This window comes from Myotis daubentonii, chromosome 1 (genome assembly GCF_963259705.1).
Source record: "Myotis daubentonii chromosome 1, mMyoDau2.1, whole genome shotgun sequence".
Classification (NCBI taxonomy): Eukaryota; Metazoa; Chordata; class Mammalia; order Chiroptera; family Vespertilionidae; genus Myotis; species Myotis daubentonii.
The window spans coordinates 101,792,531-101,810,612 of NC_081840.1; the positions used below are offsets into that span (position 1 = coordinate 101,792,531).

At 38.3% G+C, this 18,082-nt stretch overlaps 1 protein-coding gene across 1 annotated transcript in view; it reads left to right on the forward strand.

The window, feature by feature from the left end:
• Nucleotides 1-784: 784 nt before the first annotated feature.
• The window catches only part of LOC132231077 (coiled-coil domain-containing protein 7-like), a 94,549-nt gene continuing 77,251 nt past the window's right edge, over nucleotides 785-18,082 (forward strand). Inside the window, exons 1-3 of the mRNA XM_059689609.1 lie at nucleotides 785-1,143; nucleotides 2,099-2,182; nucleotides 8,337-8,420. Of these exons, the coding sequence (XP_059545592.1) occupies nucleotides 2,140-2,182; nucleotides 8,337-8,420 (127 nt within the window). The 5' untranslated portion in view covers nucleotides 785-1,143; nucleotides 2,099-2,139. The remainder of the gene's footprint in view (nucleotides 1,144-2,098; nucleotides 2,183-8,336; nucleotides 8,421-18,082) is intronic.

The following is an 18,082-nucleotide window of genomic DNA, read 5'->3' on the forward strand; positions in this document are numbered from 1 at the left end:
CACTGATTCTCGTTCTCTCCCTCACTGCTGCCTTCTTCCTGCCTCTGCAGTTGGTTCAGGGGTGTTATTGACCCATTCATGGATGGAGTCTCCTCTCCAGATGTCTGGTTGTGAGGCTCGCTCTCAAGCACCTGGCAGACAGGATAAAATTCACCTCGATAAGACACAGCAAAAAGGGAACAAAGCAAAAATGTACTCACAAAAATAATAACCCCACTATAAGTGACCACTTGAGAAAAGAGAATTGGGGGCGAGAAAAGAAAGCATAAATGATATCAAAGAGAGAGAAAAAGATAAGAGAGAAAAGAAAAAGAAGAATATATATATATATATATATATATATATATATATATATATATATATACACATACATAGGAAAACACCACAGAACCAATAGACAAACAAACAAACAAACAAACAAACAAACAAACAAACAATACAAACACCAAACACCCAGCAAAGAGGGTGAGGGCAGAATCTGTAGGGGCTGAGCTTATATACAGAAGATAAAGTCAAGAATTGGATGTATATGGGGTGGATCTCAGTTCAGTATAGAGAAAGTAGAAAGGGGATGAGTGGATAAGAGGAAAGAGAATGGGAAGAGAATAATAATAATAAATTTACAAAAATTTGATTTCAAAAATGGTATAAAAATAGAAAATAAAAATAAAATAAAATAGAGTGATGGAAAAATAATGTGAAAAGAAATAGAAAATAAAGCAACAAAAACAGGAAATCAAAGAAAAAAATGAGATAAAATAATAATAAAAAAATAAAAATAAAAAAGAAAAAGTAAAGTGTTCCTTTGGCTGGCTTAAGATCCCAGTCTTCTGTACTGTAGTGTTTCTCAGGTTCCAGTTGCTGGGAGTGAAAGTCTCTCTTTAGGCCAGTCCCTTTGGACTCTCAGGGACTATTTAGGTTTTTTTTTGTTTTTTCAATCCTTTGTACCATTCAGTTTGGAATCTGGGTGTGGCTGTATTAGTTGCCTGGATACTGGAGGGAGGGGCTTTCTCTTCAGGAAAAAATGGCTGCTCAGGTCCCAGGGACAGGGATGACTCAGCACCAAACTCGCTGCCACTTCTCCTGGACCCCCCTCTCTCCAGATTCCACAAGTTCGAAACTTCTCCCACATCCCAGCCACGGGTAAGTATCTGTATCTGAAAGGTCCTATGAACTAGGCTCAATGAAGAAAGGCACAAGCCACAGAGGAGGGGAGAGACTGCACCTCTGTGCACTCCTCTCCTGCTGGCACTCTTCAGCCTTTACTGACTGTGGACCAAAATCTAGAATGGGGGTGGGGGGTGTGGAGTGAGGGAAGGCTGCACCTTTGCCGGCTTTTCTCCTGCTGGCACTCTTCAGCCTTTCCTGACTATGGACCCAAATCTAGAATCCCCTGCTGACCAGCAGTTCTGTGGACCCTCTTTCCACAGTCAGACACTGTGCTTGTCCCAAGGGACGCGGCTCAAGCTGGTACCCTGTGGATTCCCTCTGACCCTCAGGGCTCAGAGGTCTGGCAGATTATCCTTCCCAGAGCCTTGATTTTACCTTTTTCCAGGGGTCCTCTGCCCTTCCCGCTGCAAACCATCTCCCAGCTGAGTTTCCTTTGCCAATTTGGGCTGAATGTTACTCATTTCAGCTGTTCACCCTATCTGCTCCTGGACAAGGCTCAGGACACGTCCGTCTATACTGCCGCCATTTAGTCTCCTAATTATTATTTTTAATGGAAATTTGAAGGTTATATTATTATAAACTCTTCAGGATATTTTAATTTAGTATAAGAGTTAGCATTATATAGGAAAAGCACTGGTGAAAGAACTATGAGGTTTAAGATTGTGTATCAATTTTGTTATTATCTGGATAAAAAGTCTTGGTGAAATCATTAATATCTCTAAGCCTCAGTATATGGAGGTTTAATGATTGTTAATGGTCCTTCCAATTCTGTGGTTTAGTGATTTCTGAAATCTAGACATTTCATTATAATGACTATTTATTAATAACAAGGAGAATTAAGATGGTACTATATACATACATATATATACATACACTTGTATATTAGAGTTACTATGCAAAGTGTATTAATACCTGTTTATTTCTATAGAGACAGATATAGAACACTTGAGAGATTCTATTGAAAGACGAATGTTAACAGGGCAAATGAAGATGCCGTCAAAAAGTCTCCTTGGTAAGAATAAGAATTTTTGCAAGTCTAATATTTCTAGTATATTTATCTTCTTGGGAGTTTAACTATGAATAATTAATGACAAGTACCTTAATGTTATTCATATATGGCTAACTTTCTCATAGTTAGATGTACTCTGTCATTTACTAGAAATTCAAAAAAAGTCAGAAATTATGAGTTTTAGAAATCATCCACTTAGAAATTAAAACATACAAATTAAATGCTAAGGTGACCATACAATATGCTTGGACAAGTACGTTCAATGCTTTTCTACTCACTTTTAAGATAGGAAATTTCTTTAATCTTGCAAAAGGACATAAGCTACCTAATTAATGTAATACTGTGAAAACAAGAAGACTCTAACAGTTAATTTATTCCTTACTATTTCCCTCTCTCTGATGGAAATGTCAGGCATATTTATATCTCAGTTGTAGTAGAATTCATTAGTTGTGTTATATACCTCAGAGATTATACTACTGCCTTTACTCTTGTAACAATAATGAACACTCCAGCCCAGCTGGTGTGGCTCAGTGATTGAGCATCGACCAATGAACCAAAAGGTCACCAGTTCGATTCCTGGTCATGGTACATGCCTAGGTTGCAAGTTTGATCCCCAGCAGAGGCTTGCAGGAGGCAGCTAATCAATGTTGATGTTTCTCTCTATTGATGTTTCTATCTCTCTCTCCCTCTACTATCCCCTCTCTCTATTTTGTGATGAAAGATTATTTTATTTTGGGTGGTGGGTACATAGTGCAATATACAGATCATCCTATATAATAAAAGAGTAATATGCAAATTGACCCTTACAGCAGAACAACTGGGAATGACTGGTCACTACGACACACACTGACCACCAGGGGGCAGATGTTCAATGCAGGAGCTGCCCCCTGGTGGTCAGTATGCTCCCACATGGGGGAGTGCCGGGGTCCAACCCCAGCGGGTCCAGGGGTCCCCAAAGGTGTGGACGGAGTCGGTGAAGAAGGAATGATACGGAGACAGCGTTCAGTTGATCAGCAGCCTAGCCAGGATCTCTAGCCCGGATCTCCAGAGAGGTTCTGCTTCAGATCTCCAGCGAGGTTCTGTAGCCATGTTCCCTCGCTAGGTTCTCCAGCCAGGTTCTGTCCAGGCTCTCCAGTCAGGTTCAGTGTCCAGGTTCCAGTCAGGTTCTCCTGCCAATCTCTGTAGTCAGGTTCAGTCCAGGATCCCTTGCCATGTTCTCCCGCTAGGCTCTGTCTCTAGGCTCTGAGGCCAGTCCCTCTCCAGGATCCTCTGGCATGCTCTCGCCAGCGAAGTTCTTCTTTCTCTAGGCTCCGTGTAGTTTCTGTCTTCTGAATTCTGTCTCCTGAGTTCTGAGTCTTTCTGTCTTGTTACAACTGTATTTATACCAGTTGATTCAATCCTATCAATCTCTATTACAAAGGTTAGGGCGTTTCTTATCTCCATTCCAGGGAGAAAAGATTATGTAGTTTAAGCATGATTGTTCGTAGTTAAAGGGATTAATTACCCGCCTGGCACTTAGTTGAGGGGTTTTATTCCCTCCCTAACTTCAGGGGAAAATCCCTACCTGGGGATTCAACCTTTCTCAGAGAGGTGACTTTGGTTAAAACACAGCGCCAAGAAGGTGAGCAAACATATTAAGAAAAGTATGCCATATATGCCAGGTCCCTTGAAACAGCAAGGATGGACCGGCTCCCGGCAAATTCCCCCTTTTTTATTTTTTAAAAGCAAGCATTAAAAAGAAAAACCTGAAATGCTCTCTTGTATCCATTTTAAGAGTAGGATTGGCGCTTTCTGCTATTACCTGAGTCCTGATCTATCACCCCAGGGAGAGCTTGCCAATCCTGCACTTTCCCGGGGTGGAAAGGCTGCAGTGGGGTTAAGGATAAGGCTCCTTGGGCCTACCTTCTCCCATGCCTCTACATTTACCTTTCCGGCACCTTTCCTTCCTCAGAAAAGCATGGACGTATTTCTTGTATAAAATGTTCTGTCTGACTGGGAGTAACCTTAATTCCTCTGCTAATAAGCATATATGTTAAAAGATCAATACGGAGTCTTTTTTCTTTAGACTCAGTATGGCACATCTTCTTAATCTAAAGATCAATACAGAGTCTTCTTTCTTTGGACTCAGTATGGCACATCTTCTCAATCTGAGTTCTGTACTATCCACCTTCTTACCCTACTTATCCTCTATAGGGGGGTTTGCAGCACCCTGGTGGAGTCCTATCCGTCCCGAATGTGGGGGTTCTCAATGGGGGGGGCTTACCTAGGGGAATCCTGTTCCAGGGGTTCCCAAAGGTGTGGACGGAGTCGGCGAAGACTATCCACCCTCTTCCTACGGTGGAGTCCTATCCGTCCCGAGTGTGGGGTTCTCAATGGGGGGGGGCTTACCTAGGGGAATCTTGTTCCAGGGGTTCCCAAAGGTGTGGACGGAGTCGGCGAAGACTATCCACCTTCTTCCTACGGTGGAGTCCGATCCGTCCCGAGTACAGGGCGCTTACCTAGGGGTCCCTGTTCGGGCGCCATATGTTGGGGTCGAGCCCCAGCGGGTCCAGGGGTCCCCAAAGGTGTGGACGGAGTCGGTGAAGAAGGAATGATACGGAGACAGCGTTCAGTTGATCAGCAGCCTAGCCAGGATCTCTAGCCCGGATCTCCAGAGAGGTTCTGCTTCAGATCTCCAGCGAGGTTCTGTAGCCATGTTCCCTCGCTAGGTTCTCCAGCCAGGTTCTGTCCAGGCTCTCCAGTCAGGTTCAGTGTCCAGGTTCCAGTCAGGTTCTCCTGCCAATCTCTGTAGTCAGGTTCAGTCCAGGATCCCTTGCCATGTTCTCCCGCTAGGCTCTGTCTCTAGGCTCTGAGGCCAGTCCCTCTCCAGGATCCTCTGGCATGCTCTCGCCAGCGAAGTTCTTCTTTCTCTAGGCTCCGTGTAGTTTCTGTCTTCTGAATTCTGTCTCCTGAGTTCTGAGTCTTTCTGTCTTGTTACAACTGTATTTATACCAGTTGATTCAATCCTATCAATCTCTATTACAAAGGTTAGGGCGTTTCTTATCTCCATTCCAGGGAGAAAAGATTATGTAGTTTAAGCATGATTGTTCGTAGTTAAAGGGATTAATTACCCGCCTGGCACTTAGTTGAGGGGTTTTATTCCCTCCCTAACTTCAGGGGAAAATCCCTACCTGGGGATTCAACCTTTCTCAGAGAGGTGACTTTGGTTAAAACACAGCGCCAAGAAGGTGAGCAAACATATTAAGAAAAGTATGCCATATATGCCAGGTCCCTTGAAACAGCAAGGATGGACCGGCTCCCGGCAGGGGAGCTCTGCTCAGCCACAAGCCAGGCTGACAGCTGCCAGTACAGCGGTGGTGGTGGGAGCCTCTCCCGCCTTCTCAGCTGCACTAAGTATGTCCAACTGCATCTTAGGCCTGCTTCCCGCTGGTAAGTGGACATTGCCTGAGGGCTCCCAGACTGCGAGAGGGCACAGGCCGGGCTGAGGGACCCCCTTGAATGCACAAATTTTTGTGCACTGGGCCTCTAGTGTGTTATAAAATTATAGATTTGAAATCTATATGATCTTATTAACCAGTGTCACCCCAATGAATTTAATTTTAATTTTAAAAGAACCATTCTTAGGAGAAAAATAAGACATAAATGTGAATGTTTGATCAAATAGGGGATGTCTACAAATAGACAGATATTATTTTGAAAAGGACTACATGGAAATCCAGGAGTTTCAGTAGAATGACTGAAATAAAATCACTGCAGGGCTCAGTAGATGTACACTGTTAGGAGAAAGGATCAGCAAACTTTAGAAGTATTGAAATAATATAAGGAGAGATTAAAGAACAAATTATATCATTTAAAATAATGACCGAAAAGAGAACCAGATATTATAAAACATGATTAATATAACAAACCAATACACTCTCATTTTCTGTATTGGGTAAAAAGTTCTGTAAAAAATTTTTTTAAAAGAAATATAATAAATGAAGTTATGTTTATAATATGTGTAACAAAAGTGAAAACTAAGGAAAGAGTATACTAATTTAGGGCTTTATAGAGGAGTATAATATATAGAATATATAAAACTTATATACAGGGTGGGGCAAAAGTAGGTACAGTTGTGAGTACTTGAAACAGAGTTATTATATTATTTTTCATACAAAAATTATAAATCTACTTTTACCCTATCCTGTAAATAAAAGTAACATACATCAAATATAATAAAAGTAACAGTAATAAAATCATTGTAATTTAATTAATACAAATCTGAAGTGAATCTAAATTGATTGTGCTGATTGTTACATGATTCTAAAAATATATTAATAACCAATTATTAGACATTAACAATGGAAAAGATATATAGAATATTATTTTAATTGCTTGGGAAAGATCAAGATAAGATTGTTAAAAAAAGACTTAAAATCAATGGAAAAATATATTTTCTTTTTCTAAAGACTTTATTTTTTAAAGCAGTTTTAGAATCACAGAAAAATTAAGAGGAAGATACAGATATTTCCTATATTTCCATTTCTCACACATACAGAGTCCCCCCTAATTATAAACACCCACCAGATTAATACATTAGTTACATTAGATAAGCCTACACTTACACATACTGTTATGCACAATTTTTGCTCCTTAAGTCAAATGAATCACTTCTTCTAATTGTATTTGTTGGAGGAATACCAAGGACTAACACGTCTGTGAAGGTTGTCATGTCACGTGTTGCTATAAGGTTACTTTCACTAATGTCATAACTTACTGTAACAAAGATGTTCTGCCCAATCCAGTGTGTCTTTGGCTTTGCTAATGATGACCCTTCTGGAATTCACCGCTGCTGAGATTGCTGTGGTGATATGTTGGTACTGCCATGGTGATATTCATGGGCTCAGTCATTTCACCACTGAAGGCTTCCAGTCTATTATGTCTGCATCATGGCAAGTTTCTGTCTGAGTGCCATTCTGTATTTGAACCATTTTTTCTCTCTCTTTCTTTCTTTTCTTTTCTTCTTTTTTTTTTCTAGAAAACATTACCTATTAAGCAATCCAGAATAACCATTCAAATTGGCCTATTAGCAAGATGGAATTTTTTCAGTTGGATCATTTATTTTTATTTTTATTGAATGCATTTGGGAGACACTGGTTAACAAAATTACACCAGTTTCAGGTGTAAAAATAATACAACACATTATCTGTAAACTGCATTGTGTCTTGACCACACCAAGTCAAGTCTACATCCATCACCCTTTATTACCCATGATAATCCACCTCTACATCCTCGCGTAGCCCTACCACCAGAAAATACTACACTATGTCCATAAAGCATAAAAGTACATTATACTTTTACTGTCCTTGGCATTAAAGAGTAGTTTCCAAAGCCAACAAAAGGTGAAAATTACCTAAAGATTCAAATGGAAAGGGACACAATACCAATGCTCAAATTATTGTAAATTATCTACTTTCCCTCCCCAGTTAGAAGATCTACATGCTTATAAAACTTGAAAGGGCATAAGCTTTACCTCTGTCAATAAATTACCTGTTATTATTTTCCAAAGCAAGCTAATGACTAATTATTTTACACATACATAACAAAACAAGGGCAAGGATATGGATTTATTCATGAGCAAGACTAAGAATTTCTGCCTCATTGTTGGGTTCTGTGACTATGATGACCATAGATCGCAGTTTGACCTGAGGAAAATTGTTTGGACCCACACCACCAGGTATATCCTTCCAATATAAATGTGTGGGGATTTTTTACACATGTAAATTATGTTGATATGAAAAGCTCTCTTTATTTTTTTAAGTTGATTTAAATTTGCAAAATGATTTATATGTTATGAGAAAAGACTCAGTTAAGGAATTATGAGACATCAGTTTGTGATTAAAATTTGTAATTAGCTGGATATGCCACCTTGGTCAAATCAGGGAACATGTATAAACCTCAGTGCAATGAGACTTATCTGATGGCTAATGACCCTAACAATTCTAAGATGTTTATTTCAGAAATACAGATATTTAAATATAATCTTTTAACTGTGATAAAATTGCTAGTACTAGGAAACTAGACACAAACGCACACATAGAAACCAACACACACACACAAACACACATAAGTTAATGTTTACATTATAAAACTGATTTAAAATTACGTATTTCTACAGAAACTGGTACAGAACACTTACCAGGTGCTCTCGGAAGAGGAATAATAAAGGGGGAAGCCAAGACACAATCAATGCACCATGCTGGTAAGAACAAGAATATTTCAAGTCTATTTATGGTTTATTTACCTTCTCAAAAGTTTAAGTTTAGACCTTCAATGACCATAGTACCTATATGCTATTTTACATAATAAAACATTCCCATTATTTTTTCTTACAGTGAGTAGAACTCTAGCAGTTACCATCAATGGCTAAGATGATTATCATACATATTTTAGAACTCATCTCTTTAAAGTGAATCCACAAAAATCCATTGCTATTGAGGGCTTGGAATATGGTTGATGGAAGCCATTGAAATTCCATTTTACTCACTTTATTTTTCATACCCAACTCATTAGTTGCTTTATATTTTCAAATGCAGGAAAGCTACCATAAGAAAGGGATTAGAAGAGGAACTTAGAAAATAGACATTGCATTGTTTATTAATGCCCTCCATGTGATTACAATACCAGGAAATTTTCTAATATTTAGGTGATGGTGCAACCTGAGTTTTTTCCTTTTTTAGTACAGTTTATTTTATTTTTTTAAGTTGATTTTTCCCCTTAATTGAATAAGATATTACAAATGTGTCCTTATCCCCCAATGCCCGCTCATCCCCTCAATCCTGCCCTCACCCTCACACCCTGTTGTCCACATCCATCACTTATGCTTATATGCATGCATACAAGTCCTTCGGTTGATCTTTCCCCCTCATCCCACCCCTCCCCTGATTTTCCTCCGAGTTTTGAGCATCTAATCGATGCTTCTCTGTCTCTACATCTGTTTTTGTTCATCCGTTTATGTTGTTCATTATAATCCACAAATGAGTGAGAGCATGTGATATTTATCTTTCTCTGACTGACTTATTTCACTTAGCATAATGCTCTCTAGCTCCATCCATGCTGTTGCAAATGGTAGGAGTTCCTTCCTTTTTACAGCAGCATAGTATTCCATTGTGTAGATGTGCCAAAGTTTTTTAATCCATTCATCTGCTGATGGACATTTAGGCTGATTCCAAATCTTAGCTATTGTAAATTGTGCTGCTATGAACATAGGGGTGCATATATCCTTTCTGATTGGCGTTTCTGGTTTCTTGGGATATATTCCTAGTAGTGGGATCACTGGGTCAAATGGAAGTTCCATTTTTAGTTTTTTGAGGAAACTCTATACTGTTCTCCACAGTGGCTGCACCAGTTTGTATTCACACCAGCAGTGAACGAGGGTTCCTCTTTCTCCACATCCTTGCCAGCATTTGTCATTTGTTGATTTGTTGATGATACCCATTCTGACAGGTGTGAGATGGTACCTCATTGTTGTTTTGATTTACATCTCTCGGATGATTAGTGACTTTGAGCACCTTCTCATATGTCTCTTAGCCTTCTGTATGTCCTCTTTCAAAAAGTATCTATTTAGGTCCGTTGCCCATTTTTTGATTGGGTTGTTTATCTTCCTTTTGTTAAGTTGTATGAGTTCCCTGTAAATGTTTGAGATTAAACCCTTATCAGAGATAACATTGGCAAATATGTTCTCCCATGCAGTGGGCTTTCTCATTGTTTTGTTGATGGTTTCCTTTGCTGTGCAAAAGCTTTTTATTTTGATGTCATCCCATTTGTTTACTTTCTCTTTAGTTTCCATTGCCCTAGGAGCAGTATCAGTGGAGAAATTGCTTTGGCATATGTCTGAGATTTTGGTGCTTGTGGATTCCTCTAGTATTTTTATGGTTTCCCATCTTATGTTTAAGTCCTTTATCCATTTTGAGTTTATTTTTGTGTATGGTGTAAGTTGGAGGTCTAGTTTCTTTTTTTTTTTTGCATGTATCTGTCAAATTTTCCCAACACCACTTGTTGAAAAAGGTGTCTAGACTCCATTGTATGTTCATGCTTCCTTCGGTTAATATTAATTGAGCATAGTGGTTTGGGTCGATTTCTGGGTTCTCTATTCTGTTACATTGGTCTATATGTCTGTTCTTGTGCCAGTACCGGGCAGTCTTGAGAACAGTGGCTTTGTAATACAGCTTTATATCTGATATTGAGATCCCTCCTATTTTGTTCTTTCTCAGGATCACAGCAGCTATTTGGTTTTTTTTTTCTTTTACAGATTAGAGTATAAATTTCTGCTGCTTGTTCTGGCAGATCAGTGGCTAACTCAGTTTGTCTCCATCTTTGACATGGTAGCAAATGAATAAGCAGCTTAAGAGAGCAATCAGAGAAGGGGACAGTAAAAGGCTTTTAAAACGCCAGTCATCCAAAGGTCATGGAGTTAATGCCCCAAGTTCATGCCCTCACAGGAACAACACTTGAAGTTGACACGGCATGAAAGGACACTTCAGTAAAATATTATATAGCCCAACCTCATCACTCAATAAATGACTAAGCACACAATGACAAGAAGCCTTCAAATGAGGGTGTGAGAGGGGGCGAGTACTAAGATTTGCTACAATACATTGCCTAGAATGCACAGATTTTCCACAATACATATGAGACATGCAAAGAAATATGAAATATAAACTCCAGAGAGGAGAAAAACAGACACCAAAAAATCTTTGTGTCTATTGCCCTAATAGGTTGTTCTATAAATTTAAAATATTTTAAACAACAAACAACATGCTTAAAAGAGAAGAGACTATAGATGTCAAATTCTCATAGAATAGAATTATGAACAAAGAGATGGGATGATATATGAAAATAAAAACACTGACAATTTTGGCATTGAAATTCCATTCACTGTAAGATTAAATGCACTAGAGGGGCTCAGGAATAGATTGGAATTGTCAGAAGAAATAATCTATATACTTAAAATAACGGAAAATGTAAAAGTAGAGCAGGGAGAAAAGAGGAAGAGATAGCATTAAAAGAATTAATGGTTGAGTATTTTCAAACATATTCAATGATAAATATCAATCTGCACGTATAAGCTCAATGAAATCTAAGTAGAATGAGTACAATGAAATATACAAGACCCATCTTGGTAAAAGTTATGAAAGACAGACAAAATAATAAAACACACAAAGTGCAAATAACTCATCATAGAAAAGAGAAACCTGGTAAGATGAAGAGCTGACTTGACATCACAAATTGCCAAGGCCTAAAGGCAGTGGGGTGGCATAGTCAGACTGCTAATAGAAAATATGTCACTATGATTCTAATATCTAGCCAAACTATCTTTCAGAGTGAAGGTTAGAAAAAGGGATTCCAAATTTTCAAAAAAAAAAAAAAAGAAAAGAAAAGAAAAAAAGAAATAGAACAAGGGATCTGTTTGTTAGAAGATCTGCCTTAATAGTAAAGAAAGTTTTTTATGTTGAAAGCAATTGAATTCTGGCAGTAATTTGAATCCCCCTTCTAAAGGAGCATGGAATCAAGGAATTACGTAATTCCAAAAGATAGTACGAATGCACGTTTTTACTCAGTAGTTGATTCAAAAGGCAATTGCATAATCAATATGTGTATCATTGTATTATGGTGCCTATCTACACTAATAAAAGAGGAACATGCAAATTAACCATCACTCCGCTACACCCATCAGCCAATCAGGAGTGAGTATGCAAATTAACCCAAGTAAGATCGTGGTGGCCATGGAGCTGGAGTGCGCTGGAGGCTTGAGTTGTCCCGGGAGATGGAGAAAGCCAAGCTTCCCGCCCAGCCCCGACTGGCCCAGGCCTCCGTTCAAGGCTACAAAGTTTCAATTAAAGAAGATAAATAAATACCAGATACCTGCTTCCAGCCTGCCCTGCCTCTGATCAGGGCTAAAAAGTTTCAATTATAGAAGATAAATAGGTCTGAGGAAGAGCAGCTGTATGTGAAGCCTCCCCCCACCAGCCAGAGGAGCCACCACATCTGTGAGCAGCAACCACCAGAGGAGCTGCTACCAACTGAGGAGCAGCTGCTACCACAACTGCCTGAAGAGCAACTGCAGCCCAAGGAGACACGGCCACACAAGGAGCAGCCACTGAATAACTCAACATCTAGATATGGTGGTACGATAAAACATGGGTAGAAAAGAAACCCCCAAAGGAAAGAAAAGGAGGACTCACCAGAAAAGCAGCTAAGTGATACAGAGGCATGCAACATGACAGAAAAAAAATTCAGATTAAGCGTCCTAGAGGGCATAAACCGGATGGAGGAAAAAAATCAACAACTTATGCAAGAAGCAAGAAGAAACAGATGAAAAAAATCAATAAATTATGTAAGAACCAAGAAGAAATGAAGAGTGATATAGCTGCAATAAAAAACACAATTGAAAGTTTCAACAGTAGACTAGGAGAAGCGGAGGACCGAATTAGAAAATTAGAAGACAGGGAAACAAAACACACCCAAACTGAACAGCAATAGGAGAAAAAAATTAAAATACAGGAGGAGAGCCTAAGGGAGCTATGGGACAACATGAAACAAAACAACATACGGATAATACGGGTGCCAGAACAACAAGAAGAGGAACAGGGGTTAGAAAACCTATTTGAAGAAATAATATCAGAAAACTTCCCAGAGGTGGAGAAGAAAAAAATCACACAAGGACAGAGAGTACCAAACAAGGTGAAACAGAAAAGACCCACACCAAGACACATCATAATTACCATGGCAAATGTTCAGGACAAAGAGAGAATCTTAAAGGCTGCAAGAGAGAGATGGAAAGTTACATACAAGGGATCTCGCATTAGATTATCAAATGATTTCTCAACAGAAACACATCAGGCCAGAAGAGACTGGACAGAAATTTACAAAGTGATGCAAAGCAAAGGACTGAATCCAAGAATACTCTATCCAGCAAGGCTATCATTCAAAATTGAAGGGGAAATAAGAAGCTTCACAGACAAGAAAAGGCTAAGGGAGTTTATCACCACCAAGCAAACAATGCAAGTAATGCTAAAGGGAATGGTGTAAAAAGAAAAAAGAAAAACCTATGAAAGAAAACAGCGGCACAAAAAAAGAAATGGCTACAAACAAGTACCTTTCAATAATAACTTTAAACTTAAACAGACTAAATGCTCTAACCAAAAGACATCAAGTGGCTGAATGGATAAAATAACATGACCCATACATTTGCTGTCTACAAGAGACCCACCTCATTAGAATGGACTCACACAGACTGAAAGTGAAGGGATGGAAAAATATCTTTCAGGCAAATAAAAATGAAAAAAAGCTGGGGTAGCAATACTTATATCGGACAAATAGACCTCAAAGTGAAGGCCATAACAAGAGATAAGGAAGGCCACTTCATAATACTAAAGGGATCAGTACAACAAGAAGATATAACCCTGATGAACATATATGCACCCAACGCAGGAGCACCCAAAGACATAAAAAAACTTCTGGAAGATATCAAAGGAGAGATCGACAACCGTACAATCATAGTAGGGGACTTTAATACACCACTGACATCACTGGATAAATCCTCTAGACCAGGGGTAGGCAAACTTTTTGACTTGAGGGCCACAATGGGTTCTTAAACTGGACCGGAGGGCCGTAACAAAAGCGTGGATGGAGTGTTTGTGTGAACTAATATAAATTCAAAGTAAACATCATTACATAAAAGGGTACAGTCTTTTTTTTTCTTTTTTAGTTTTATTCATTTCAAACGGGCCGGATAAGGCCCGCGGGCTGTAGTTTGCCCACGGCTGCTCTAGACAAACAATCAGCAAAGAAACAGCAAGCCTAAATAATTCACTAGATCAGATGGACTTAATTGAGATCTTCAGAACACTTCGCCCCAAAGCCACGGAATATACATTCTTCTCAAGGGCTCATGGGACATATTCAAAAATAGACCACATATTGGGTCACAAGCAAAGTATCCCCAAATTCAAGAAGATTGAAATCATACCAAACATCATCTCAGACCACGATGGCATAATATTAGAAATAAACTACAATAAAAACAACCCAAAATACTCAAACACTTGGAAGCTGAATATCATGTTATTAAATATTGATTGGGTTACCAATGAGATCAAAGAAGAAATTAAAAACATCCTGGAAACTAATGACAATGAAAACACAACAATCCAAAACCTATGGGACACAATGAAAAGAATCCTGAGAGGGAAGTTTATATCTCTACAGGCCTATCTCAAAAAATAAGAAAAAATGATAGTAAATCATCTAACTCTACAACTCAAAGAATTAGAAAGAGAGCAACAAGAAAAGCCCAGAGTGAGCACAGGAAGGAGATAATAAAGATTATTATGGCATTATGGAAGAGCAGCAGATCATCCACAAAAATCTGCTCTGAAAAACCTCTCCCCCCACATAAACCAGCTGCTTGTATTGGGTAGGACAAAAATTACATGTGGAAGTAGGCAAAATAAATTAAGGATGAGCATAATGATTAAAGATTACAGGCAATGTATTCTGGGGGTGGGCTCCTCTGGGACTCCATTGTTTGGGCAACAAGATTGTTAATCTTTCTATTGAAGTTGGTAGCAATCATCTCAGGTATAAACTATGGTTTAACTTGTTTGGCTTAACAATAGAAAAGTTATTTTGATTTTCTGAATTATATAAATCATCCCATTCGATTGAATTTCTCATTGATTGTAATGTGAACATCCCATTGATTGTGATCTTACTGGTTTTAGAAAGCAAATTCCTCTGTACCTGGGAACCAGGACAGCACAATTATCTCAAGACCTGAGGGTTCCAGATAATGTTTCCCTGTCATCTCAGTGGTCCCAAGACCTGAGGGCTCTAGATAATATGTTCCTGTCAACTCAGTGATCCAGAGACTCAAAACTATAATTAACATGCTTAATTCTGCTTCTGTAAACTGCTTTTTTTGTGAACCAGGTTCCTCATTCCAAACCGTGGGATGTAACCTATAACTTTGTGATTTTTGCCTATATAAATCTGGTGTTGCAGCCATCTTATCACTATGAGATTTGGGAAATGTCCCCTCATAGTCCCGGATTTGCAATAAATGTGACTCTTTAATTTGACTTCTTGAGGCATCCTTGTGTGATTTGCGGGGTACATTATAACACTATGATAATAGGCAGTTCTTACCTCCCAGATCCCAGCCAGATTAGAATATGATTTCTTTAATCAGAAGAAAACAATCACAGCAGAGCATGATTAATATTTCTTACAATTATAGCTAGCCCCAATATTCTACAGCTGTCCCTAACAGATTCTCTCACAAAAAGATGTTAACAGAGTAATCAAATTTCTGTCACCCACGGGAGTCAGGTTTTTGGTGTACCATGGAAATAAGAATATTGAGAAGCCACAGGGGATAATGAAATGTGGTAAAAAGCTTATTGCATGGAGTTACATTCCTCAAGTTGTAAAGTACCATCCCCCTTAAGCCAGAAACCTAGTGAGCTCATCTGTTTCAAGCTGAAATATTCAGGTTTGACTCGCTTGCAGTGACCAAGCCCATTCTGGCCAGCTGTGATGGGCAGCAAAGCACCTTCCTATGTCACCCAGATGTTATTGGCCATGCCTCCAACCTACCTTTTCCCAGTCCCTTGGCCCATCAGTCAGCAGGGAACATACTTAGAGAGAATAAAATCTGCTTTTTGTCAGAGCTTTATAAATGGCATGCTTATATTATCTGGTCTCCCATTAACTCTACTCTTAAATTATAAATAGGTTATTACAACAGCATCAGTATGAAGCACTCCAGAAAAATTTCAGTGGCTATATCAAAGATAATTATCTACATATCACCATAGCAACTGCAATACTATTGATGTTTGAAATATTGTGAGACCCAAAATGGATCTCAGATATGCAACAGGAGCAAATGCTATTGGAAAGAGGGACCGAATTACTTGCTTGATGCAGGGTTTTGAAAAATGTTTATTTAATAAGAAATGCAATATTTGCAAAGAAAAAGGAAGGTATGGTTAACATATTTCATGAAATACATAGTATCAATCAAGAGAGAAAAATTTATATTAAAAAAACAAATGAAAATGCAAATTCTGGTGTTGAAATGTACAATGAATTGAATTAAGTGTGGATCTTGAAGAAAAAAGTACCCAGTGATTAGTATTACATGGAGACATATTCATGAATACCTTCCTTTAATTAGGTGAATTCTTTCCATAAGTAAGGCATACCTTGATATACTAGTATTTTGGGTTTGGTTGCAGAGCATTGCAATAGACTTACTATTAAAAACAAAACAAAAATCAAACAAACATCAACAACAAAAAAAACAAGTAGTATGAACGTTTTGGTTGCCAAGATTGTACAAAAGTGATAATTATATTATGTTGTAGTATACAATGGTTATATTCATGGGCTCAGTCTTTCCACCAAACAAGGCTTCCAGTCCATGTTGTCTGCATTTCCATAAAATTCCATCTGCAATTGAATTATTATTATTATTACTACCCAGGAAACTTTACCCAGTAGCCAATGAAAAGTACCATAATAATTATAAGGTATTTTCTGCAACATGCACTTTTTCAACTAAATTTCATTATAGTTTTTCCATAATTAGGCCTAGAGAGTTATTTCCAAATCCATCAAAAGGTGAAAATCACATAAAGACACAAATGTAAAGGGACTCAATACCAGTGCTCACAATATTGCAAATTACCCGCATATTTCCCAGCTACAAGGTCTACGTGCTTTTCAGACTAAAGAGGGTGTAAGCTTTACCTATGTCCACAAATTACCTGTTATTCTTTGCCAAAGCTAGGCAATGCTTAACAGTTTCACACCTATAGAATGAAAAAGAGGGTGAGGACATGGATATATTCATGGAGAAGTCTAAGAATTCCTGCCTCATAGAAAGGTTCTGTTACTAGGATGATCACTGTTTGCAACCTGACTTGGGGAATACTGTTTGGACTTGGCAACAACTAGGTTTATCCTTGCAATAGAAATGCATGTGTGTTTTAAGTTATGTTATTAAGATAAACTCTCTAAGATGATGGAAATTTGCAAAACAACGTGTAGGTTATGAGAAAAGACCCGTTAAAGAATTATAAGAAATCAGTTTGTGATTGCGTATTGTCATTAGTTCGATATGAGACCTTGGTCAAATCACTGAACATGAAGAAGCCTCTGTGCAATTAGGGTTATGTGATGGCTAATATCTGTAAGGATTTTAAGGTATTTATTTCAGAAACAGATACTTCAGTACAATCCATTTCCAGTCATAAAAATGCTAAAAAGGGAGCAGTAGTCACAACACATTTATACATGGAAACCAATACACACACAAACACACACACACACACACACACACACGTGTTAATATTTGCTTTACAAAACTGACTTTAAACTGCTCCTTTCTATAGAGACTGATGCAGAATATTTACCAGGTGACTTTGGAAGAGGTATAATCACTGGGGAAGCCAAGAAACTATCAATGCACCATGCTTGTTAGAACAAGAATATTTCAAGCCTATTTATGGTTCATTTGTCTTCTCAGACATTTATTTAAGTTACACCTTTAATGACCACAGTACCTATATGCTCTTATACATAATAAAACTTCTCCATAATTTCTTCCTATAATTAATAGAACACAGGCAGTTACCATCAATAGGTACTTAGATGCATAATTTCTGTTTTAGGATTCATCTCCTTAAAGTCATCCACAAATTACCAATGGTACTGGGAGCTCGAAATATACTTGATGGAAACTTTTAAAATGCCACCTTACTCACTTTCTCTTTTAGGCCCAATTCATTAGTTGCTTCGTGTTTGCAAATGCAGAAAAGTTACCTAAAGAAATAGATTAGAAGAGGAAATTAGAAA